Source organism: Nerophis ophidion, linkage group LG13, assembly GCF_033978795.1.
Source record: "Nerophis ophidion isolate RoL-2023_Sa linkage group LG13, RoL_Noph_v1.0, whole genome shotgun sequence".
Lineage (NCBI taxonomy): Eukaryota > Metazoa > Chordata > Actinopteri > Syngnathiformes > Syngnathidae > Nerophis > Nerophis ophidion.
In genome coordinates, this window is record NC_084623.1 from 27,350,800 (window position 1) to 27,377,355 (window position 26,556).

The following is a 26,556-nucleotide window of genomic DNA, read 5'->3' on the forward strand; positions in this document are numbered from 1 at the left end:
CTTTCTCGGTCCGAATCACTCTTGCTGCTGGTAGTTATGATTATAAACAATGTGAGGATGTGAGGAGCCCTACAACCCGTGACGTCACGCGCACATCGTCTACTACTTCCGATACAGGCAAGGCTTTTTTATTAGCGACCAAAAGTTGCAAACTTTATCAACGATGTTCTCTACTAAATCATTTCAGCAAAAATATGGCAATATCGCAAAATGATCAAGTATGACACATAGAATGGACCTGCTATCCCCGTTTAAATAAGAAAATCTCATTTCAGTAGGCCTTTAACTCACAGTTACTGAGGAGGACTGTCTTTCAAATCATGTCTCTACTATTTTACAAATACTGAACTGTCATCAATGTCTGCACACCAAACACAAGAGTATGACATGATAACAAGCTGTGTTTAAACCTTCAATCAGTCCCTCAAGGAATTTGCAATTCACAAAAATTCAACCAATCCCCGTTAGTAATGTGCAGCCTCACAACGTTGTCCAAAGCCTGCAATTTTTGCACACTTTTTGCCAACAGAATTTGTCTCTTAACGGCGCTCAATAAAATTTTTTATTAAACCTTTGTTCGAACAGAAAACAAATCTCATTGAGATTAAGAACCCTTTTTTCAAGGTAGTTACATCAAACACAACAACAACAAACATAGACACAAACAATCCCTCAAGGACTTTGCTGTTTTTTGTGATTGTTGTTCCTAAAATGAATTTGCAGCAGATTGTTCATAAAGTTGAGAAAAAGTTGCAATGTTTTGAGTTGGTGAAAGATTTGACTCTAGGAGTACGTAAAGGGGAAAAAGACAACAAAGCTGGGAAATCTCAGCGTGGACGGCTCCTTGGAGCAGGATTCCGTTGTTTTTTTGTGATTGCTGCGGACTACACTGCTGGAATTTTCAGCAGCTTTTTTAGAAAGTTGCGGAAAAAGTTGCAATGTTTTGAGATGATGAAGTTGACTCCAGGAGTACCAAAAAGAGTTGTAGGAGAAAAAAAAATCTGAGGCACGTCTTAAAGCTGTGGGGTCTCCCTTGAGAGGCTTAGACTGCGGGAGAGGGAGCTGGAGAGACTGAGTGCCTAAAACAAAAAGCTCCTGCAGTGGCAGCCCGGGAAGAATGGGGACAGGCTACCAGCGACTAGGGATTCTTGTCGGTCTTGGAGATTTCACTTAAGTACAAAATCAGTCAATGCTGTTTTTTTTCCCTTAACTGGACTTGAGTTGTTTTGCTGAGGAATTGTGAGTGTTATTGTTTTAACAGCATGGTGTTGCTTTAGATGTTTTAATTTTCTGGTTTTTGAAATGACAAACTGTTTGGCGGCTTGCTTGGATGAAGCTGCCACTAAACAGAAGGAAGTTCTGAGCTGAAGACTATGCCATTTGTGTTACTGTTGTTTTGGTCTGGAACTCCAAGATGCAGGGAAAGGAAATGGCGTTCAAGTATTGTAAAGATTTATTTGCAGAAAACAAGAAGTAGTGCAACCCGGGAGTGCACAGAAAGCTAATTCCTCTAGCTAGCATAGCCACAATGCTGAATAGCAAGATGATTGAAATATAAAGCATCTTGATTGCCAAAAAAGTACAGGTGAGGAAGCCAGCGCTCAGACTGGAGAATTGTTTTCTAAAAGAAACAAACAAGAAGTGGAACTGATAATAGGAGAGCTGGAAAGGAAACAATAGAAAAACACAGTAACATAAAAACAAAAGGCCAAACCGTTCATGACAGTTTGATCAATAAATAATTGATATATTGTTACACGTTGTTGTTCCTGCCTTGTTTTTACAAGAAACAAACGCAGGTTTTAATTAGACCGATGATGTGCGAGTTTGCGTGCTGCTGAAAGACAATTTCAATTCGAAAAAAATGACGCTGATTGGTGAAAATATTCAGGGAATGCAGGCACTGGACAAAATTGTGAGGCCTGCAGAATTCTCAAGGATTTGGTTAAATTTGATAAACTAGCGCACTCACAAACTTTCGAAATCTTAGAGGGATTGATTAATACACATCAACATTAAAACAATTAAAAACAAGCACAGTTAAATGTGGTTACCTCTCATGCTTTCAGATGTTTTTTTTTAAAGCAGTCGACTTTCTAATTAAAACATATGTTTCTTTCTTGTGTAGACAAAGCAGGAACAACATCCATCCATCCATTTTCTACCGCTTATTCCCTTTTTGGGGTCGCGGGGGGCGCTGGCGCCTATCTCAGCTACAATCGGGCGGAAGGCAGGGTACACCCTGGACAAGTTGCCACCTCATCGCAGGGCCAACACAGATAGACAGACAACATTCACACTCACATTCACACACTAGGGCCAATTTAGTGTTGCCAATCAACCTATCCCCAGGTGCATGTCTTTGGAAGTGGGAGGAAGCCGGAGTACCCGGAGGGAACCCACGCATTCACGGGGAGAACATGCAAACTCCACACAGAAAGATCCCGAGCCTGGATTTGAACCCAGGACTGTGGGACCTTTGTATTGTGAGGCAGACGCACTAACCCCTCTGCCACCGTGAAGCCCTGCAGGAACAACATGTAACAATAATAACTGTTTTCTCGATCAAACATCACAATTATCATCCATCTGTGTAACTCAGTCCAACTTCCTGTTCCTGTCTACAGCGCTAAGCCTTCTGGGTAATGTAGTATATAAACATTTAGCAACATTCGGGCGACCTCACTTCCTTGTTTATATATGTTTATATGTATTTATACATTTAACCTATTTTTCCAGGGTAAGACAATTAGGAACATATTATCATTTGCAGTGATGTGGTGTCAGGGGAGGCAAGTGAGGCAGTGCCTCAACTGCCACCAGGTAGCTTAACCATGAGATTTTCCAAAACAAAGTAATAAAATAAAATATGTTTTAATATTTCTCTTTTGGTTTATGCTTTCTATGTGATTTTGGTGTGGTTCCTGTATATTTTTGATAATTTTCATGGTCAAAATCGTGGAAATTCCATGTTTCCTGATCAAAACAACGCAGCAGATGAGAAGTGAGGCAGACACAGGCGGTGCCTCCAGGGCTACACACAGTGTGTATTGGGCATGTGCGTGCGAGGGGGTGCATGCTTGTTGTCACAGGGAAAAGGCAGGCCATGAGGCAGCATGTACCTCTGCCTCAAGGTAGGGGGCGATATATTGTCAACTTGCAGTTCAATGCCTCAGCAGTACTTTAAATCGCCACACTGGGAGAAATGGGGGCGCTCAAGCTAGCAGACACAGGTCTCTCCAGCAGAAGCCAGCCTTTCTTCTTTTCTATTTTTATTTTAAACTGTATTTATAACAAACATGGCATTTTTATTAGAGTAAGCCAGCGTATGTGGGTGTTTTTTGTCGGATGCAAAAATATTGTTTAATTTTTTGGAATAAAATTAAATCAAATGAATGTGTCTGCCAATATGGAGGATTATATACTGTATCCAAGATGAAATACTTCTCTAAACTGGACTTTAAGATCAAATGAATGTGGTCATGGAGGATAGCTATTGCTGCTTCAGATACAAATGCAGAAAGGTAAGATACACTCACAATACTTGATTTATTTTGTTAAAAGCAAATGGGAGCAAAAAGTATTTAATAACAACCTTATTAAATACTTTTTGGAACCATTTATCATATCATAATATCATTATGATAACGTTTTTATGAAAGCGAATAACTCCCTTTTTTTCCTGTTACTCTAATGTGCAACCTAAATCAACAATGACTAAAGCTGGTGTTTAGTTCACCGCACGTCACTTGCAATGCCCATGTTTCAAAGAGGAAGTATTTACATTACAGAGATGTTGAGGCACAGGGGTTAGAGCGTGTGCCTCACAATTAGTCCTGGGTCCTGGGTTCAATCAGGGTCTTTCTGTGTGGAGTTTGCATGTTTTCCCCAAAACTCTGTCTTCCTCCTACCTCCAAAAACATGCACCTGGGGATAAGTTGATTGGCAACACTAAATTGACCCTAGTGTGTGAATGTTGTCTGTCTATCTGGGTTGGCCCTGTGATGAGATGCAGCTGAGATATGCTCCAGCACCCCCTGCGACCCCGAGAGAGACAAGCGGTAGAAATGGATGGCTGGATGTTGAGGTATGAAAATCTCTCATCGGGTTTCATTTCCCAACAACAATTACCTCTATAGTTCTCGCTCAACAGTTCAAATGTGTTGGAACATGAATGAATGTTTAAGATGAACAAACACTTTTCAAGGTTAAAACATACAGAAAATGTCTGCAAATGAACGACAACAGAGCAGACAGTGGACAATAAGTAATATTTTTGTGGTGTTTCTTCCTATCATTATAATTAATTGTCTTTTTTATTAGTTATGATGGATTAAAACCTTACAGCTATTTAACAATAAGGTCTGAATATGTGCTTTTACTGCTATAAGGTGTCTATTTTAAAGTTTGTGTGGTAGAAAATGAGTAATATGTACAAACCCTGTTTCAATATGAATTGGGAAATTGTGTTTAAGGTAAATAAAAAACAGAATCCAATGATTTGCAAATCCTTTTCAACCCATATTCAATTGAATGCACGACAAAGACAACATATTTGATGTTCAAACTCATAAACTTAATTTTTTTTGGAAAAAAAAAATTAACTTAGAATTTCATGGCTGCAACACGTGCCAAAGTATTTGGGAAAGGGCATGTTCACCACTGTGTTACATCACCTTTTCTTTTAACAACACTCATTAAACGTTTGGGAAACAAGGAAACTAATTGTTGAAGCTTTGAAACTGGAATTTTTTCCCATTTTTATTTCGTGTAGAGCTTCAGTCGTTCATCAGTCCGGGGTCTCTGCTGTCGTATTTTACACTTCATAATGCATCACACATTTTCGATGGGAGACAGGTCTGAAATGCAGGCGGGCCAGGAAAGTACCCGCATTCATTTTTTACGAAGCCACGCTGTTGTAACACGTGCTGAATGTGGCTTGGCATTGTCTTGCTGAAATAAGCAGGGGCGTCCATGAAAAAGACGCAGCTTAGATGGCAGCACAGAAGCTGGCTTTTGAACTTTGCGTCGATAACAGTCTGGATGGTTTGCTTCCCCTTTGGTCCGGATGACACAATGTCGAACATTTCCAAAACCAATTTGAAATGTGGACTGCATCAATTCAAATTAGATGATCTCGGGCCCAGAGAAGTCGGCGGCGTTTCGGGATGTTGTTGATAACTGCTTTCGCTTTGCATAGTAAAACTTTTACTTGCACTAATAGATGTAGCGACGAACTGTATTTAGTGACAGTGGTTTTCTTAAGTGTTCCTTTACCCATGTGGTGATATCCTTTAGAGATTGATGTCGGTTTTGATACAGTGCCGTCTAATGGATCGAAGCTCACGGTCATTCAATGTTGGTTTCCGGCCATGCCGCTTATGTGGAGTTATTTCTGCAGATTCTCTGAACCTTTTGATGATATTATGGACTGTTGATGTTGAAATCTCTAAATTTCTTGCAATTGCACTTTGAGAAACGTTGTTCTTAAACTGTTTGACTATTTGCTCACGCAGTTGTGGACAAAGGGGTGTACCTCGCCTCATCCTTTCTTGTGAAAGACTGAGCATATTTTGAGAAGCTGTTTTTATACCCAATCATGGCACCTACCTGTTCCCAATTAGCCTGCACACTTGTGGGATGTTCCAAATAAGTGTTTGATGAGCATTCCTCAACTTTATCAGTATTTATTGCGACCTTTCCCAATTTCTTTGTCACGTGTTGCTGGCAACAAATTCTAAAGTTAATGATTATTTGCAAAACAAAGAATGTTTATCAGTTTCAACATCAAATATGTTCTCTTTGTAGCATATTCAACTGAATATAGGTTGAAAATGATTTGCGAATCATTGTATTCCGTTCATATTTATATCTAACACAATTTCCCAACTCAAATGGAAACGGGGTTTGTATCAATGGAGTATTTTTTCCCAGGTTTTTTAGGTTGCAAGGAACACATTAATAAGAAATTCATAATAATCACAAGTTGATTCAGTGTTTTTAAAAAAAGAATATGCCCTAAAACATTGCAATCTTTGCCGCAACTTACCAAAAAAATTGCTGCAGCAAATTCAGGTATTTTAGACTGAACAATCACAAAAAAGGGTGACAAAATCCTGAAGGTACCGTTCAATTTACTTTAATCATATATAGTATTAACTTCATAACTTTAATCATACTTTACAATTGCGATCTGGTCCTGAACATCCACAGTTCCTAGTCTCTTGTCGACCTCATGAAGAACTCTCTGGCCCTGGAAGCCACTGCCTCGCCCATCCAGGCGAGCCACGATGACGTCGTCTGAACTGACCAGCACGGAATCCCAACTGAGACTGAAGCGATCACTCACAGCCTGACCACCGGGGGCGCTGTCCCTACAAAAGAACATACAGTAACAGTATTTTAAAGGTGGGATTCAACTTTTAAAAACATTTTTTACTCCTGAATACAAGTAAAAGTTTTATGATTGAATATTTTTTAATTGATTTGATTAAAAATATTTACGTACAGCATTAGTAGAAGTGGATGTTTGTATGTTTCATCAAAACCCACTGGTACAATTAATTCCATAGAAAGTGCTGCAAAACAAGCAAATCAAAACATAAAAATGTTTGAAAAATATTCTGTATCAAAACACAATGGTACAGTAGGTAAGGTTGTGTTTTTGTTTCATCCTTCACTTTAAGCATACGTGAAGAATGCGTTAAAAGGCACTACCAAACCGATAGGGTCTGATATATTTGAAAGCGATGATACAAAATTACAGGATGGATGGATGCTCACAGATGATACCTGGTGGTTGTTTGGTCACACTGCAGCTAGCCCTGGGTAGTCCCACTCCTTAATACTTCAGTCACACGCAGGATTCACAAAGGAATGAGACAAAAATACAAACTTACCTACTTTACCTCAGTTTTTTTTTTAGCAATATGTTCCAAAATGTCAGATGAAACAGCAATATTTTTCCACTAGAAACCATGTAAATCCAATTAAATCAATCCAGACGGCCAAAACTAGGAACGAAAATCAAGGAAGGTATGCGAGTCAAACTACAAACTGACTTTCATTGTTACACGGAAAGTTTGGTGGTCCTATAACCAAGACAATACAGTGTGGAAAGCCAGGCACAATTTGTCGGAGTGTGCTGGTTGTTGGTTTGTAATGGCACACTTGCTGTCTGTGGTGTTTTTTTCTTGTATGTGCTTTATTTTTTACTTCCTTGTTCATAATAAAAGTACTTTTTCCTGCACGTCGCTAAACCTGTCTCTGCATCCTGGGGTAACACCATCTGGACCCCAGGAAGAATATTCTCCACTGCTGTGTAGACTAATGGGGATCCTTAATAAACTAAACTAAACTAAACCATCAGACACCGTGCACGACCATGACCACTGGCTTAAGCGTAACATATTACGCGGTATGTCATGTCAAAAGGCGATATGAATACTTGTTCACTGGTCTTTTACAAACTGTAATTAATTAAAGAATGACTGAGGATCATTTATAACGAAAAATAATTGTAATTTTTATTTAACGAGTAAACCATACCGGATTGCATCATAATTTATCGAATCGGATCAAATCCTGCCAAATCAAATTGTTACATTTGAAAATGTATTGATTCTGAATCATATCGATCTCCAAATATCGATATAGACGTTGTATTGTCTCATCTCCTCTAATAAAAAGTTTTTATTGACGAGGCATGAATGGTAGAAGTGACCATCATTGCTAGACACGATTCCATGTAAGACATGACACTAACAAGTCATATCCACCTTACTAAAAATGCTTTCATTATTGTACCAAAATTGTTGATTTGCACAGTTCTTTTTTCGCGCTGTGGGACCTTCCTGTTGCTCAGTGAGTGTTGTAATACGGTATTCATCTCCAGGGCCTGGTAGTCTGTCAACAACAAAACATGCCAACAATCAGTTCAACAAATCGCTTGAGCAAAAATTAAAGTCCTGTAGAGCAGCAAATATAATAGCAGAGACAAATAGACTTTTAGCTGCCGTCAACATAGACTATAAATACAGAAATAGCACACAGACAGTCAACATCTACACTTTAAATTAAGCTAATGTAATACAATTCTAAAATACTCAATCAAGAAAACACTGCTAGTGGTATAAGATGAAAAAAAATAAAACTAATGCCAATGCACTAACAACATTTCTTGTGTAAAGAATTTAGTAATGGGGCTCAGCACAAGAGTGCAAAATGGCAAACACATGACATTAGTGGCATTTAGATATGCATTATGTATGCTGTGGGTTAAGGAGCAACATGGCTTTAGGCACAAAAGTCGACCTCCTCTAAGTTTTACTTGCAGGGCAGCGAAACCGGCGGCCTGATTGCAGTCACTCAAATTTGGGGAACAAAAGGAGGACGGACGGACAAGCAAACTACACAACAAATCGAGCTAACGTTGCTAACGTGTCATTCACACATTCCTAACCTACTATAATTACTTTTGATTAAAAGTAATTATAGTAAACCATTAAAAGTAGTTTATCGTATAATCCATCTTTTTGTGAAGGTTTGTGAGTTTGTGTAGTGCCTTGTGTTGGTTAAAGCAACCAACAACAGAGCATTTTCTGTATTGGGTTTCAATGTGGAAATAATTTGGCACAACCGGTTCTACATAAATTACAAATGTCTCACTTGCTTGAAGATGTTTGGGTACATTTCTACCATATAAATCACAGGTCAGAAAACGTCACAAGTCAAAGTAAATTTAAAAACTATTGTTTAGAGGAAGTATGTAAGTATTTTTTTATAAATGTTTCTGCAATGCTTTCACGATTTGATTTCAAATTTTTGAGACTTATGCAGATCCCAAATCCTCATAAGCAGGTACAAATAGGTAAGAAAAGTTGGCTTTGTATAATATGTCCACTTTAAAATGGTGTGAAGCACTTTGCTTAGCATTGGCGTCGTTAGGCCTATATTTTGTACATCATTTCGTGTGATTTTTTTTTACAAAATTTTTTAGAACATTCTGAATAAATATGCAGAATTTTGAGTTTAAATAAATGATAACAAAACCTGTCATTATTTATTATGATTATAAATAATTTTGAGGTACTCAAAGCGCTTTGACACTATTTCCACATTCACCCATTCACACACACATTCACACACTGATGGTGGGAGCTGCCATGCAAGGCCCTAACCACGACCCATCAGGAGCAAGGGTGAAGTGTATTGCTCAAGGACACAATGGATGTGACGAGGTTGGTAGAAGTTGGGGATTGAACCAGGAACCCTTCAGGTTGCTGGCACGGCCACTCTCCCAACCGTTCCACGTCGTCCATTTCGGGTCTCCTCAGTACTAGCGCATTCGTAACAATTTCAAGGATTCTGTGCTATCAAATTCAACATTTTCTGAACGGTGGAAAAGATTATGAAAGGAGATGTCTCCCGTAGTTTTCGGAACATTTGCCTCGATGTCTGCTCTAAAGAGAGTGTTGGTGGTGATCAGTGGTGAAACATTGAATGATGTGAGTTCTTAAAACATAACTTTTGCCTGTTTCTGCTAATTTGTCACCAATTTATTTTGTAACTGGCTATTTAGGTGAATTATTCGCCATTATGCGACCGGAGCGCAGAAGAGTTCGCGCTGAAGTCACATCATGACGTTATCTGATTGATTTGTAATATAAAACTCTGAGTAATAATGTCTATAATATTGCTGACGGAACAAAAACTTACATACCGTATGATAAGTAAATCACCCTGTTACAGCTTTGCAGTATAGGTGTGCTACTTAAACTTCATTGATGCAGTTTAATAGTCTTAGTGTTACTTTAGAATAGGGTTTTGGGGGCTCTGAAGACTGAATGCACCGACAGAATCATAGTCAAAAAGGGAAAGGTTTATAGGTGTTTTTTTAATCTTCACTTTTATCGGTTTCACCATAAATGGCAGGTTTTTGTGATAGTCCATATCACCCATCCCTACTGGCCAGGTGTGGCCTGTGGGCCTTGAATTTGACACCTGTGGTCTAAATGCCTTAAACTACCATTACAGTAATAAGAGGAAACTAACAATATTGCTTTTAAATACTTCAATTTTTAGTATTCGTTGTGTAATTCTAACACAATACCAACAAGTTGTGAGCAAACATTCAGATTTAAAGAGGTTGTGCACAGACAACATATCTTTGACTGGACAACCAGCCCCTGTTTTCCAGGCAGGAACAATTCTTTCCACCAAAATCTCCTCTGTCTTCAGGTCAAATCTGTAGTGCAGTGCAAGTTCGTTACACTGCTATCATCTGTGCAACATTTCCTTGTTTGCAAGTTGTCTTCTAGCTTTTTCATGCAACAACATTGTCCTTATGTGTTTGGGCCATCTCATGCTTTCTAATGATTTTAATACATTTGTATTACAATATTTTGAACAAATAATAAGTTGTGAGAATTGGTCTGAATCCAGAGTTGATTTGTAATTGAAACGTCACCTCAAGAGTCAAATTTGAATCGTGAATTGGTGTCCTTAGTAAATTATTTAAAAAAATAATCAGTTATGAACACTTTTCTTGGCTGAGAAATGACAAACAACATCAAAATTAGTAATTACCAGGAAGAGTATTTATAATATGTCAAATGTTTTGATCTGTTATTAGATTATTTGCTTAATGCGTGCTAAGTCTATTTTTAATCTCTGGACAGAATCTTTAAAACAATATATAGTTAGATAGTACTTTATTGATTCCTTCAGGAGAATTCCCTCAGGAAAATTAAAATATATGCCAGTATTTCATTCTTCTTCGTGCCTACTGTAAGTATATACTGTACCCTCCATGTTGTCTAATCTGTGCAGAGTAGTTTGTGGTATTCCAGGGCCTGGAAAGAATAAAAAGAACACCATAGATTTCCGGACTTCAGAAATAAAATTAACTACACACTTAACTAGCCAAACTAAAAATAACATCATTGATAACATTGTTGATGGGTGATAATATTAAAAAGCAACATAAAAAGCTATACATTTTAAAAGATCACTAAGCAATGTTTGAAACTGACGACTCACCTCTGCAATGTAGAAGAACATGCTGATAGTTTGTGCTGAGCTCAGCATCGTAGTACGTGCAGTGTGACTTGAACAGGGCACACGTGAGGCATTGTTTATAAAATGGCTCCACAGTCAAAACACTGAAATTGAATTGTGAACACAACAATTATATAGTACTTCATAGCTATGTTCTGGTAAAAAAAAAAATTATATTTTGAAGAATCCCTTAACACAGTCAGTGTAATGTTTTGTCGTAACTCTCAAAATAAAATGTTTTGTCTGTTTTCAATACATTTTATTTGATTAAATGGGCAGTGGTTTGACCGGCTACTTCTGTCATTTTAATAAACACAGAACATCGCACCAGCGCCCCCCGCAATAAGCGGTGGAAAATGGATGGATGGATGGATGGAGAACATCATAAAGACGTAACGGGAAGTAACAGCGGACAAGTTTTGGCAACAGACGGACCAAATGGTTGAGGGTGGAATGAACAGAGTTGGTAAAGTAAATAAAATGTTACCACTTTTTATCTTTTTCAATAACAGTCAGTTGTATCCTTTGTGGTTTAAAGCTAAGTTGTGGCTTTATACTATTGTATTGTGCCAGGTTTTTTTTTGTGGCTATTGCAATGGTGCTGTAGCTGAAAGCTGTTTTGTTGTGGCTTCATGTTATCGTCTTGTGTCGTTTGCATTTGTTGTGACCTTTTTCTCAACCAAAGTAGATATGCACCATTTCTGTTTTGATGACACCACAGAGTTAACATTTAATGTCCTTATTTTTAAAAGTGTTAAACTTCATACGAAGTCTGACATTCTTAAATCCAGTGTTTTATTTTACTAGTATCGATAAAATTGATAGTTTGCCTTTTAAAACGATGATGGCTCGATACCTATCTTATTGAAAGGTCATCTTTCCAAACACAAATCAATATGTACTTGAAATTTTGGAATATAAATTGATCTATTGATACATTGATCAATCGTTACACCCCTAATACATATAGAGCCTGATTTACTACTACGCGCTAGACAGCATGTGCAAAACATAAAGCGCATACTCTGAGCGGGTGTGTTGCATGTTATCTACTAAGACTGCGTGTGAAATTAAAACGTGGTGCAGACCGCCTTATTTAAATGATGATTTTGCATGCATAAAGGGCTTTTACTACAAAGACACTTGATCATTTTTCTGCACATTCATGTTATCATGCTCCTACCTGTGTTGCAATGTGCTGAACCAGCAAGCAGCACACAAATGTAATCTGTTACACTTTTTCTGATTCACAATCTAGACAACAGAAACATACTAAACAACAACACTTAATTGTGTGCACGAGGCTGTGGATCGCATCCCAGCACATTTGTGCGTCTGGAATGACTCAAAAGCAAGAAAATGTTTACGATATATTATAGTATTAAAGAAAAACTATTTAAAAAAAATGCTGGCATGCACACACCAAAACGCATCACTTGAATTCATTTTAATCAGCCCTTAAGTCTTCCAGCAGTTCTAAAATTGCTGAATAGACAATATGTCCAATATTTTTTATGTCTGGCCGTCCAAAATGTTAACACACACACACGTAGGACGGGGGATTCTCGTCTGTCCATCGTTTGTCCGCGCAGTGCAGGCACTGATCGCAAAGCCGTGTGTGGAATTATCAGTTTGCTGGTCCTTCTGACACGCGCTAAATAGAACGCAAAATAGTAAATGGTAAATGGTCTGTATTTATGTAGCGCCTTACCTGGAATAATACCCAATGAGGACAGGATTGCACGCTTTTTTCTGCTCACTAAACAGACACAATTTACTCTGCACATGATTAGTAAATCAGCTTCGCATGTGTTATCAAATTTGCACGTGTTTTAGTAGACGCAAACGTTTAGTAAATCAGGCCCATAGTTTTTATTTGCTGCATTTACATTTTCATAACTTTAGTCAGTTTACTGTCTTATTTGATAGCTCTTATATTTATACTTTTATAGCGCTTTTCTACCTTCATTCACACACACTGATGGTGGGAGCTGGATGCAAGGCCCTAACCACGACCCATCAGGGGCAAGGGTGAAGTTTCTTGCTCAAAGACACAACGGACATAACAAGGTTGGTAGAAGGTGGGGATTGAACCAAGAACCCTCAGGTTGGTGGAAGGGCCACTCTCCCAATTGCGCCACGCCGTGTCCATTATGGTTCTTCTTGGAAACAGAGCATGTGATTTCTTAGACATGTGATGTTTTCACCAAAACTACCTCCACTTACGAGCACATTTTGTTCCACGGTCGTGCTCGGAACTCAAACAAATCGTAGCCCAAATCATCCCTGCTCATTGAAAATAATTAAAGTAGTTTAATCCGTGCTTGGCCCTACCAAAACAGCACTATTTCAGCATGTAACATGCCTTTTAAAAAGAACAAACTCTAAAAAAAAAAGTTTTAAAAACATTACAATCGCATGAACCACAAACAACTGCCATAGTTTTACAAAATAATGTAAAAATATTGTTCGGTATTGACCTTGGAGAGCGGACTATTGTAGGTATTTCCTACGGACTATTGTCCATCGTGTAACTATAAGAAGTGGGAAATGTTTTTTTGTGTTGCGCATGGATGCAGCTTATCAATATTTCCATAGATAAATGTCCATTGTTAAGACGTTTGCCAACTGATAGTGCTGCAGCTGGGCTGACTCAACGAGTCAGCTGTTAATCGTTAATGGTTTGTTTCTCTGATTCAGTTGTCCACTTCTACAATGCACTAACTTTCTCAGTTCTGGCGGTTGGAGGGCAGGAATGTGTCAATATTTGGCGGTGGGCTGTGGACAGATACTACTTCAACCAGCAGCGGTGATGCCTGTAACTCAAATTATACTCGCAACATAAAGCGTAACAAAAAGCCGATACACAGCTCGTATCTCAAATTACTAGTAAGTTGAAGTACCACTGTATAATGCTGTCAAGGTGTCCCAGGTTTTTGGAATATGAGCTGTTTTTTTGTCAATTGTAATGTTTTAGGTTGCAAGCAAAATATTGGGTGGCACTGGTCAGAGTGAACCCTATAAGATCCAAACAAAATATTAGATCTTACTCACTAACATTAGCTCATTATAGAGCTGAAAGGGGTCACACAACCACTGGTTCAGATCGTCTCACAATTTTGTCATTATTTTTAACAGCCTAGAATACCATATATCCCAGTAATGCACCGATACTATTTGTCAGTTTGGATTCTTACAAGAATATTTCAAAAAATTATACTTAAAATGACTTCTAAAGCTCTGACACTTGAGTTAGTGTGAACAAAAAAAAAATAACAGTATAATAGTTTTAACCACATGTGGAGAGGGCATGGACTGAGGGCCTGCAGCGGGAACGGGGTGTGCCAGGACCGGCCTCGAAGACTGCGACAGGTGCGTGGATGGCCCAGGTGGGCATTGTCATCTAATCACCTGTCACCCTTTATTAGCAGCTGCCGGGAGGAGAGAGATAGTGAAAGGTGGACTGAGAGTGAGAGCGTGGCAGACATGGACAAAAAAAGGACAATTGCTGGAAAGCAACCCGCTGACCTCTTAAAATAAACCTGTATTGTTACCCTGTTCCGGTTTGGTGGTCTGAAGGACCCACTAGAGGGCAACTTCCACACAACATTTTATACCATCAAAATAAAGTGGAAAAAACTCATTTTATTTGTTTGTATAAAAAAAAAGGAAAAAAATAATTGGTGGAGTACATCATTGGACAATTTTGACCAGTATTGTAGTCAATGTTGCGATCCGCTGCTCGGATCATAACATATTCTTGTTTATTGTTCCTTTTCTGTGTCACATTTTGTAGTTCGACCTCCTTAGTTCCTGTTTAGTCCGTCACCATGGTTTCATATTGTTTTCACCTGCTACTCACGGTCCCTGCACACCTGTTTTACTAATCACCTTCCTTGTTTAAGCTCGCCCCTTTTGTTAGTTCATCCTGGGTTCCTAATTTGCCTACGTGCAACAGTGACGACTGCTCTATTTCTATATTCTCGCTAGCTTACACGCTACGCCTTTGCTTTTTCTTAGCTCTCATGCTATTGTGTTGTTTTACTTCTTTTGTGCCTTCGTGCCAAGTATTTTGTGTTTCGTTTGTTATTCCTAGCCTCCATGATAGCGCCATTTGTTTACCTTTTTCTATTGGCACCAGTGTTTTTGTTCTAGCCTGTTTTAAGTTAAATAGATACATTATTTCTTACCTTTGCTGTGTTCTTGCCGATGCATCCCTTGAAGAGCAAACCCTAAATTGCTTTGCCAACTAGTCGTTACAGTCAAAGCATTATATTTGTGTGACATAAATGTACCAATGAGTACTTTCAGTACAACATGTTATGTGAGCTATTTTTTGAAAGGGGCTTATTATGCAGAACCAACCTTTTTTACCTATTCGTACTGTTTTTTGTGAGTTTGGGACACCATAAGTCCTAAAAATGCGAAATCAAACCATAGAGGCAATGCGAAAATAATTATAAAACAAGCTTGCCTTTTTTCAAATTTGCTCCAAACTTGCCGCTTAGAATTTAAGACGTTATTGATGCATTTTTTCTTAGTTACTGCCCATCAGCGGATATCGCCATACATGGTAGAAGTTTACCCGAAGAGATCTGCGCGAGTCCACCATTTTAATTTGGTTGTAGTCCGACATTGTAGACAACAAGGTCCTTAATGTGGGGAAGACTGTCTCATACTGTACATACATATGCATGCTAAAATCTTCCGCTGTAGCGTAAAGTAACATATAGTTCTAACTTATATCTGTCCGTCGACTCAATATGGACGCGCTAAAAATTACAACATGGCTGATGGGGTGGAGACGCAATGGGAGGGGACTTGGCCTGGAGGATGACTTTGGCACATAAATAAGACCACTCACACAACATCCTATTCTGGAGAGACAGTCAGAGAGCGGCTTGAAGACGGTCCGTAAAACATAATCTATGCACGATTTCGACCAAAGCACCGCCATTACATGTTATGTATACCACAAGGAAGTGTTTCAAATGTAGAAAACAAAATAATAAAGGTATTAATTCTTTAAACCTTTATTTTGTTAGTGCAGTTGGACAGGATGTTGCTTACGACCCTTTTGTTGTGAAGGCTAGAAGTGTCCTTCTGTTCTTACCTGGGAACTGTACTTATTTTGGGAATTTTCTAATGTTCTAATCATGACATACTTGGTAACAGACAACGGAAACAACTATTTTTGGAAAAATGAGGATTCACAACCTTATCTTGTTATACCTGAATTTACAAGGCATAAACTATTGCTTATAGAAGTGAGCCCGAACAGAGGGTGAAACATTGGAACAGACGTAACAGAGAGTGTGAGGTTGGCGTGACTCGGCACTGCAAATATGGAACTTGGAGCCGAGGTATGCCAATATAAATGGCATGCTTCCCCAAAACCAACTGAAACCACCCCAGGACAGCCTGATCAAACAGACAACTGTCCATCCAGTTAGTCTCTATAATATTGATCTTGATGCATGCAGCACATCACCGTACAACTACAGTACATACACTGTCGAGATGTGTACAAAAAAAAAAGTAATGTGGGCTAATACTTTACACATACTGTAATATGTTCATGTTCTTCAGTCAGTACAGCTTCATGTCCTATCCCATTGGGTTGTGCTATTAGAAACACAAAAGCCATTTGGCTGCTGACGCAAAAGCTAGCTTACCTCTTTCCATAACTAGCTTACAGCTAAAGTGGTTGCAAGGCGATGTGTTACTACGCTAGAAAAATAATTCCTCAGCGGTCGCTCTTACAATATTAATGACGCTACAGCTTGGTTATTATACAGGATAGGGAACGTAAATGAAGTATTGGTGGTTTTTAGATGCTTTTTCAAACTGATTTGGAGGGAGAATGGATTGATCCCATTAGCGGCATTGCTGGCCACCTAGAACGAGCCGATTATTACAAGTTACAAGGCAACAAATACCCAAAACACTTTTGTCTTCATGTCTCCCATAAGGATTGTCAACGATGGGTAAAATTCCCCCAAAAAGTGCAGCTCCTCTTCAAGAGGCACTTGATGGCTGCTATATTTTAGAGTGTGAAGACAATTTAAGTAACACAAAGACACAGTACATGATCCAAGCAACAGACACGCCAAACCGAGGGGTTAGTGCGTCTGCCTCACAATACGAAGATCCTGAGTAGTCCTGGGTTCAATCCCGGGCTCGGGATTTTTCTGTGTGGAGTTTTCATGTTCTCCCTGTGACTGCGTGGGTTCTAGAGATGTGCGGTTTGCGGTCTCATCCGCAGAGTCCGCGGATAAACCGCGGGTCGGGCGGTTGGCATGACGAAAAAATAGATTTTAATTAGATTTGGACGGGTGGCGGTTGAACCATCCGGAAATATTTGATATGCATGGTTCTGTGATCGATATCCTTTGCCATTCAAAGTGCCATTTTGGACCCGTGTCATACAGCGAAGAACACAATAAGAGACGCTATCATTCTCCTGAATGACAGCAGGTAATTACCCAGATAATAAGTATAAGCGTGTGCTATGAAGCCATTGGCTTTGTCGCCTACTACAACATGTACAATCTGCTTGTCTGTCCAGCAACATGTTGTGTGTGGCTTCCGCAGCAACTCGCACACGACTGCAAGGCATACTGGGTGACACAGAGTACACTAATGGTTGTGATATGAACAATTTTAACACTCTTAGTAATATGTGCCACGCTGTGAAGCCACACCAATTCTGAACGACAAACACATTTCGGGAGAACATCCTCACAGTAACACAACATAAACGCAACACAACAAATACCCATAATCCTTTGTATTCATGACGATTCCTGACTATTTTATACACCCCCGCTTGCAGCAACCCCCCCGTGTCGGTAAGGTGGGCGGGGTTGGGGGTGCGGGGGTGTAAAATATTTTCAGGAAGTGTCATGAATACAAAGGATCATGGGTATTTGTTGTGTTGCGTTTATGTTGCGTTACTGTGAGGATGTTCACCCGAAATGTGTTTGTCAATCTTGTTGGTAGTGGCGTCACAGCGTGGCGCATATTAGTAAGTGTTAAAGTTGTTTATATCACAACCATCAGTGTACTCTGTGTCACCCAGTATGCCCTTCAATCTTGGAAATGTAATAGCGGAAGCTGCACACAACATGTTGTCAGACCAACAGTCGGTTCGTGCATGTTGTTGCAGGTGTCTAAGGCAATGGCTTCACAGCACGCCCATATTCTTGTAATCAGGATGAACCCTATTGGATAGTCACAGGAACGCTGGCGGCTCCAATTGTCATCATTACTCTGTGAAACAGGTTTAAATAGCTCTGTGAGTAGTAAAGATGGACAAACTGATATATTTCAGCGGGCGGTTGGCAGGCAGGTACGATCCTGATAAAATGTTGGTTCGGGTGGATGACGACTTTGGAGATGCGGATGCGGATGATATAATTGCGTACCCGCGCATCTCTAGTGGGTTCCCTCCGGGAAATTCAGCTTCCTCCCACATCCAAAAACTGAGTGTGAATGTTGTCTCTCTATCTGTGTTGGCTCTGTGATGAGGTGGCGTCTTATCCAGGGTGTACCCCACCTTCCGCCCGAATGCAGCTGAGATAGGCTTCAGCGACCCCCCGCGACTCCAAAAAAGGGACAAGCAGTAGAAAATGGCTGGAACCTTAGCTTAAAACTAGCAAGACATGCAGTAACTTTGTTTTTCCAACCATCGGGAGTTAAAGTGTTGAGAACAAAAGGTGAGAGTGATCAAATTAAAGAAACAGCTTGTAGCTAGTTAACTTGGTGAAGCAGTCGGAGGGAATCCCTGCTAGTCTATACCAACTAAAGCAGAATGAGTTGATAACGTTGTTAAAATAATCTACCTTATTTTTCGGACTATATGTCGCAGTTTTTTTCATAGTTTGGCCTGGGGTGCGACATATACTTTGGAGCGATTTATGTGTGAAATTTTTAACACATTAACGTAAAATATCAAATAATATTATTTGTCTCATTCGCGGAAGAGACAAAAAAAATGTCAGCAATCGTCACACACATGTCAGCCAATAAGAATTTGGCGGGGGAGGGTCATGGCAGAAGTGCATTGTGGGTCATGGAATGCTAACTGCTATATGCTATATGCTACTACCGTAGCTATTAAAATGGATCATTTCATCTTTGGCGGTAACTTTTGAAAACTGAGAAGGGCTAAACAAAAATTGGACCGAAAAGGAAATCATGTACTGCAGATTACAAACTGGACCTAGTGAAATATGCAGCAGAAAATGACAAGAGGAAGCGGCGCATACCTTTGGAGTTGGCAGAGTTGTTTAAAAGCGACATCCAGGAAGAAGATTTCATAGGATTTATCGATTAGGAGTGACAGATTGTTTGGTAAACGTATAGCATGTTCTATATGTTAGAGTTATTTGAATGACTCTTACCATAATATGTTATGTTAACATACCAGGCACGTTCTCAGTTGGTTATTTATGCGTCATATAACATAGACTTATTACGCCTGTTGTTCACTATTCTTTATTTATTAGGGACCGAATGTCCCTTTGGGACAGAGGACCCTATTGAATTTCTAGCGTTTTCTTCTTTCTTTCTTTATTATTATTCCGCAGTTTTGAGCTGTAATTTGACCCACTTAACATGCTTCAAAACTCACCAAATTTGACACACACATTAGGAGTGGCAAACATTGCAATTTAATCAAAACACCTAACCCCAAAATTCAAAATTGCGCTCTAGCGCCCCTAGGGAGAAAACACAAACAAAACTGCCTGTAACTTCCAGTAGGAATGACGTAGCGACATGAAACAAAAACTTCTATGTAGATCTCACGTAAACCTAGATTTCATCCACTGACATCTTTCAGCAAAAATCAACAGGAAATATGCAATTCCCCCTTCAAGACAAAAGTTTCGTAAAGACGCTCACCTTTGCCTCTTTGAGCTGTAATTTGACCCCTTTAACATACTTCTAAACTCACCAAACTGGACACACATATCAGGACTGGTGAAAATTGCGATGTAATCAAAAAACCTAACCCCAAAACTCAAAATTGTGCTCTAGCGCCCCCTAGGAATAAAAAACAGACAAAACTGCTCCTAGGAAGAAAACGGACAAAACTGTCTGTGACTTCCAGTAGGAATGTCGTAGAGACATGAAACCTTTATGTAGGTCTCACTTCGACCTACATTTCATATACTGACAACCCCCAGCAAAAATCAACAGGAAGTTTGCAATTCCCCCTTCAAAACAAAGTTTTTGTAAAAACCGGTCACCTTTTTTCAAACATGATCTCCTCTGAGCGCGTTTGTCGTGTCGGCTTCAAACTACCACGAGAGAGAGATTGAACCCTTCTAATTAAAAGTTGATGAAAAAGTTTTAATTAGTGCTACTGTTTTGATCTTATTAGCTAGCCTTCAAAGAACCGCTGCGCTGAAAACCATTTCAAAGATGGCCGCCGTGCGCAGACACAGTGAGGGAGACGGGTTTTTTTTAGGTTTTTTTCCGTACCGTCTGCTGCTGAGGGAGGGTCTGTGATCGTCTATACCAAGATGGCTGCCAGGTGCCGTAGCCAAGCCGGTATGTTTTAAAGTTGTCGTTTGCCTGCATATCGTAAAAACAACCGTCCAACATTTTACAACTAATTGTAAACTTATAGGTGCTGATCATCAGGTCTGAGTTGCAACGAGAGAGTGTGTCGATGTTAAGATATTACGCCGAGTTGATAAGTCTATCTGTTTGCTAATAGTAGCTACTAGCCGTACCCATGTATTTTCAATGGGCGGTTAGCATCGGGTTTTAATCCCGTTTCCTCCTATGTTTCTGCTCCGATTGAAATTCTTTGTATGTCGAGACTTTATCTTGGGTACTTACCTGACTGTTGAGGCGTTTTAAGGCCATTTGCACTTTTTATGCGCAGAGTTGGTAGGTCTATCTGTTTGCCAATAGTAGCTACTAGCCGTACCCATGTATTTTCATTCTAACTTATATCTGTCAGTAGACACGTTATGGAAGGTAAAAACTACAACATCATACAAAGTAGTGTGTAGTTCTAACTTATATCTGTCAATAGACACATTATGGAGGGTAAAAACTACAACATTTATAAATAAAAGTAGTGTATAGTTCTAACTTATATCTGTCAGTAGACATGTTGTGGAAGGTAAAAACTACAATACAATACAAAGTAGTGTGTTGTTCTAACTTATATCTGGGAAGTCCAGACTTCCCTCTCCTCAACCACTTCCATATATACTCGGTTCCGTCCATCACTGCTTGCAGCTTTAAGATTAAATTGCCCTTCAAATTTCTATTCTTGGTGTTGGATTTTATCAAATAAATTTCCCCCAAAAGTGCGACTTATACTCCAGTGCGACGTATATATGTTTTTTACCTTCTTTATCATGCATTTTTGGCCGGTGCGACGTACACTCCGGAACGATTTATAACCCGAAAAATACGGTATAAATGGTGGACATGTATTCATGAAAGTATGGAGAAGCTGGTGTGTTTGACAGAGAAGCAGCTGGTAGGAGACACTGTAAAAGTCAACTCTCAAAGGTAAATAAATACTGCACATTTCTATTACATTACTTTATAAAATTACTGCTGTAAATATTTACACGTTTTTCAAGGTAGAAGCTGCTTCACAAAACATATTACTAGTATTACAAGGTACAACTTTAGTTCTTACCTGTATAATTGTTGCTGCGTTGAGCTGTTTTCTTTACTTAAGAAAAAACTGAAAACAAAGGTATTATAATTTTTTAGAACATTGTCTCCACATGGTATGATCTGATTCTTGAATCTTACATTGATTGAGTGTTCTCATCATATGCAAGAATTTGAGACACCTCCCAGCATCCTGAAGTTAAAGGAATAAGTTTGACATCGTGTCCCTTAAATCAGAGGAAGCACAAAAAAAAAACAAATTAGGGCAGTGTAAAAACAAAACCAAAGATATAACCTAATACGTGATTGTCAGCATTCGCCAACGTACTTAAAAAATAAATAAAATAAGTGCACATAAACATACATGTGTGGGGTGGTGACGGTAGGTTTAAGGTGGGATGGGGGCACTTCAGGAGTCTAATAAAAATAATAATAATAATAATAATAATAATAATAATGTTATAGTAAAATAAAAGACCATAATCGGGCCACAAACAAAGTCTTGTTTGGGCCACCATATTGAAAGAATATTGACAACAATATAATGAATTTAGTGATTTAGGGCTATATAAGTAAACATTGATTGATTGATTATATACTCGAAGGGTGTTCACACCACTGTTTGCCTTTGAATGTACATTAACTGACTAATGTTATCTATGTTTTGATGTACCAGGGTGTTATAAAACACTGCTGTTCATATTTGAACATATACCTCCTGGCAGCAGATACTGCAAATTAAAATTCTGTGCAAGAATATGTTGAGTGAGCTGAAATAATTGACACATTTTAATAAAGTAATAAATTTGAAAGTGGTTTTTCAGTTTTTTTTTATCATGGTAACGAACAAGTATCAATAATTGTGGAAATGTATAGATATCGGTATCGATTACTGAAACTCTGATATTGTGACAACCTACAAAGTTAAAAAAAATATTTCAATAAACATGTTAGAAATGTTCAAAGTAAAATACATTGACTATTTCCTTTCTTTGAGTTTAGGTTTTTGTGTGAATTTCAGCCAGGTCATGCCAAAATTTAAAAAAAAAGTGTACAGACACAACTTTGAGGTCACGCTGGAAAATAAATAGATGCAAAATAAACAGTTTTTAAGGTGAAATATCAAAGGTAAACACATGTAAGGAAAGGCAGAAAAACGTACTGCACTACAATTTGTATTTCTTTGTCATGAATTAGTCTGACAACTTATTCAATTCATCCATGTGTGTTTAAGTTAGTCGAAGTTTTACTTGGGTGGAGATCATGGTGACATGCTGGAATGTCCCGAAAAGGCCGTGTTTCAACGGCAGTGTCATGAAGAATACTGTGTGGTCCTTCGAAAAGAATGGTTCTTGATTCTAGAAAAAAAACACAGCAATCAAGTAAAAATATTTTCATATGCTGATAAAATATTTCATTGTGAAATAAATCACTCAACAATATTGATACTTTGTGGATGCCGTCTGCTCCACCTTCTTAGTAAGTGTTTTTGCTGTGTTCCAACATTTTGGTTTTGTTTCCCTCATAGTTTGTCCGTTTAGAGCACTTCCCTGTTGCTCTCACTTTTTGTTTTGTTTGTTTAATCAATAAATCCCCTTTTTACCGCACATTGCCATATTATTCGTCTGCATTTTTTAAATCACTACAACCTCCTTCTTAAAAGCGTGTTGTATTGCTTGGAAGTACTGTCGTCTACAAGTTTGTCAATCAACACCTTAGTGAGTCACACATAATCACAATACGATGCCGTCGCATGACAAGAAATGACATTAAGGAAATACAATATGCTACTAGAAGTACTACAACTGCAAGAACCTACAATACACTACTACATCTCCTACAGCTAAGAAAAACTAATCCAAGTATTACAACCACAAGAAACTTTGTTTGTACAATACACTACTACAAGTCCTACTAAAACAACAAGAAACCACACTAAACCTCTACAAATACTAAAACAAACTACAAAACACTACAACAAAAACTAAAACTACAACAAGCTACAATACACTACTACTAGTACTACAACCACAAGAAACTATAACACCTGACTAAAAGAACTGGTACTCCAATTATTACAAGAAACTACAATACACTACTACCAGATACTAAAAAACTACAATTACAATATTCTACTACAACTACTAAAACAATTAAAATACACTACTAAAACTATTACTACAACAATTAATTACAATACATTACTACAATATGTTTGTTCTAAAACTACAATACACTACTACAAAAAATCCAAACTCAGGAAACTACAATGCACTACAACACATACTACAAGTACAAGAAACTACAATAAACTACTACAAGTATGAAGTCTTCAAAAAACTGCAGTAAGTAACTACAAGGAACAACACGAGGCAACTATAAAAAACCACAAGCACTACAACTACAAGAAACTACAAGTACAGTACCCCAATAACTACCACTACAAACAACTACAATACATTACTACAAATTCAAGACTTTACACTACATTACTAGAACACTCTAATACACATCTACAACTCCTGTAGAACAAACTACAAGTAGTACAAATACCTGAAAATACAATACACTACTACAAGCACAACTACAAAAACTACAAGTACACTAATACACTACAATACAATACTACATATGTTTTCTACTTCAAGGAACTACAAGTACACTACTGCAAGTATTACAACTACAAAATAGTACATTACACTACTACAAGTAGTACAACTACAAGAAACCCCAAGTACACTTCTACAAGAAATATAAAAATATAACCATAAAAAACTACAATACACTACTACAACACACTGTGCAATTCATCAGGAAAATATTCACACCACTTCACTTTTTCCACATTTTGTTATGTCACAACCCTATTTCAAAATGGAATACATTAATACTTAGGCTTACTTAATCCTTTAATTTCCCTAAGGAACATTGGCCATTGATGAAACTCCTCCATCCCCTTCAGTCTTTTGCCCTCCGCTCCAGTTGTTGCCATGACAGCCCTTGCGCCTTCATCTCCTGCTCTGTGGTTCTTCTCCAGTTGGCTCTAGGCCTTCCTCTCTTCCTCTTGCCTTGTGGGTTCCATGTTAGAGTATGTTTCGTGATTGATCTATTGTCTCTACGCAGTGTGTAACCAATCCAGTTCCATTTCCTCCTCGTGATTTGTGTTTCTATTGTGTCTTATTAGTGAGGTCCCACAAGTAGGCATTGGAGATGGTGTTAGGCCTGTAGATACGGAGGAGGCGACGGAGGTAGCGGTTGAAGAATATCTGTATTTTGTTGAGTATGTTGGTGGTGATCCTCCAAGTTTCTGAGCTGTTAAGTGGATTTGATGTTTGAGTTCAAGATTTGCAGTCTGGTCTTGAGTGATATGTTTTTTGCTTTCCAGATGTTATTTAAGATAATGAATGTGGTCCTCGCTTTTCCAATTCTGGCACTGACATATTCCTCCGTTCCTCCGTCCACAGCAATAATGCTTCCTAAGTACTCTATGTAAAGGTGGAAACCTCGTCTAACTGGTAATGATCCATGTTTATGTGGGAGTTGTTCTTGTTGGCGATAGTTTTTGATGTGTTGATTTTGTGTCCGAGCGAAGCAGCTGTTGTTCCCAGGTTGGATGATTTCTCATGCATATGTTGTTGTGTGTGTGCTGGGATTGCTAAATCCTCAGCAAAATCCAGGTCAGGTTCCACTGTACGCCGGTTCGGTTATTGCTTGCAGTTTGTGTCATTGTCCAATCTATACACAGGATGGACAGGAAGGGGCGAGAGCATGCATCCCTGCCGCATCCCAGTCAGAACCTCAATGGGCTCTGACAGGCAGCCTTCATGGAGGACATGACACTGCATCCCTCGACAGGTGTTCTTGATAAGGTTAATCAACTTTGGTGGAATGCCATATTGAACCATCACTCTCCACAGCATCTCCCTATCAACACTGTCAAAAGCTGTTTCAAAATCAATGAAGTTGACGTACACAGTAGAGTTCCATTCAGTTGACTGTTCAATGATAATCCTGAGTGTGGCTATTTGATCTGCACAGGATCAGTTGTTCCTGAAACCAGCCTGGTTTTCCCTCAGTTTACCATCGACTGCCTTTTGGATTCTCTCCAGTAGGATGCGGTTGAGCACCTTCCCTGGCAATGAAAGTTGTATTATGCCTCTGTAGTTCTTGCACTCCATGAGGTCTCCTTTCTTGGGAATCTTGACAATGATGCCATCTCTTCAGTCTGATGGGACATTTTCTTCCTCTCAAATAGTTTGCATGAGATGGTAGAGCATGCTGGTGGAGGTTTCGATGTCTGCCTTTAGGGCTTCAGCAGGGATCTCATCCGGTCCCTCTGCCATGCCTCTTCTCAGGCCCCTGATGGCCTTCTTGATTTCTGTCTTGGTGGCAGGGTTGCAGTTTATTTCCAACAGGTCTGTGGCTGGTGGGATCTCTGCTGTCAGTTGGGTGGGTTTTTTTTCATTGAGCAGTTCTTTAAATTGTCCTGTCCATCTCTTTAGTTGCTCCTCCTTGGTTGTGTGTTTTTAATGTGTGATTGTGACTGTTGAAACTTGCCTATGAGTTTTTTTGTAGTTATGTAAAGTTCTTTGAGATTGTTTATCCCTGCTGCCTCATCCGCCTGTTGTGCCAAATCCTCAATGAACTTCTTTTTGTCCTTTCTGACACTTTTATTCATTTCTTTGTTTGCTGCTTCATATTATTTCTGTGCTGTGACCTTCATTCTTCTGGTTTTCCCTTCTCTCATCTACTTTATTGAACGTTTTCATGGAAAGCCACGGTTAGTTATTTCCCTTTCTTCTCCCAACCTCTTCTTGACATGTCTCTTTTCATATTGTTTTTAGACAA

General features: G+C 38.9%; 1 protein-coding gene across 3 annotated transcripts in view; it reads right to left on the reverse strand.

Annotated features, from left to right (window-relative positions):
- LOC133564383 (inactive dipeptidyl peptidase 10-like) overlaps positions 1–26,556 on the reverse strand; it is a 146,178-nt gene that overhangs the window by 17,367 nt on the left and 102,255 nt on the right. For all 3 annotated transcript variants that reach the window (XR_009809276.1, XM_061918639.1, XM_061918638.1), the window contains exons 14-21: positions 22,959–23,066; positions 21,850–21,935; positions 21,731–21,778; positions 11,041–11,162; positions 10,806–10,853; positions 7,807–7,905; positions 6,509–6,578; positions 6,180–6,374 (exon numbers count right to left, since the gene is read on the reverse strand). Coding sequence is in view for 2 of the 3 variants with exons in the window: in XM_061918639.1 (XP_061774623.1) it covers positions 6,180–6,374; positions 6,509–6,578; positions 7,807–7,905; positions 10,806–10,853; positions 11,041–11,162; positions 21,731–21,778; positions 21,850–21,935; positions 22,959–23,066 (776 nt within the window). In the remaining variant the exon portion in view is untranslated. The remainder of the gene's footprint in view (positions 1–6,179; positions 6,375–6,508; positions 6,579–7,806; positions 7,906–10,805; positions 10,854–11,040; positions 11,163–21,730; positions 21,779–21,849; positions 21,936–22,958; positions 23,067–26,556) is intronic.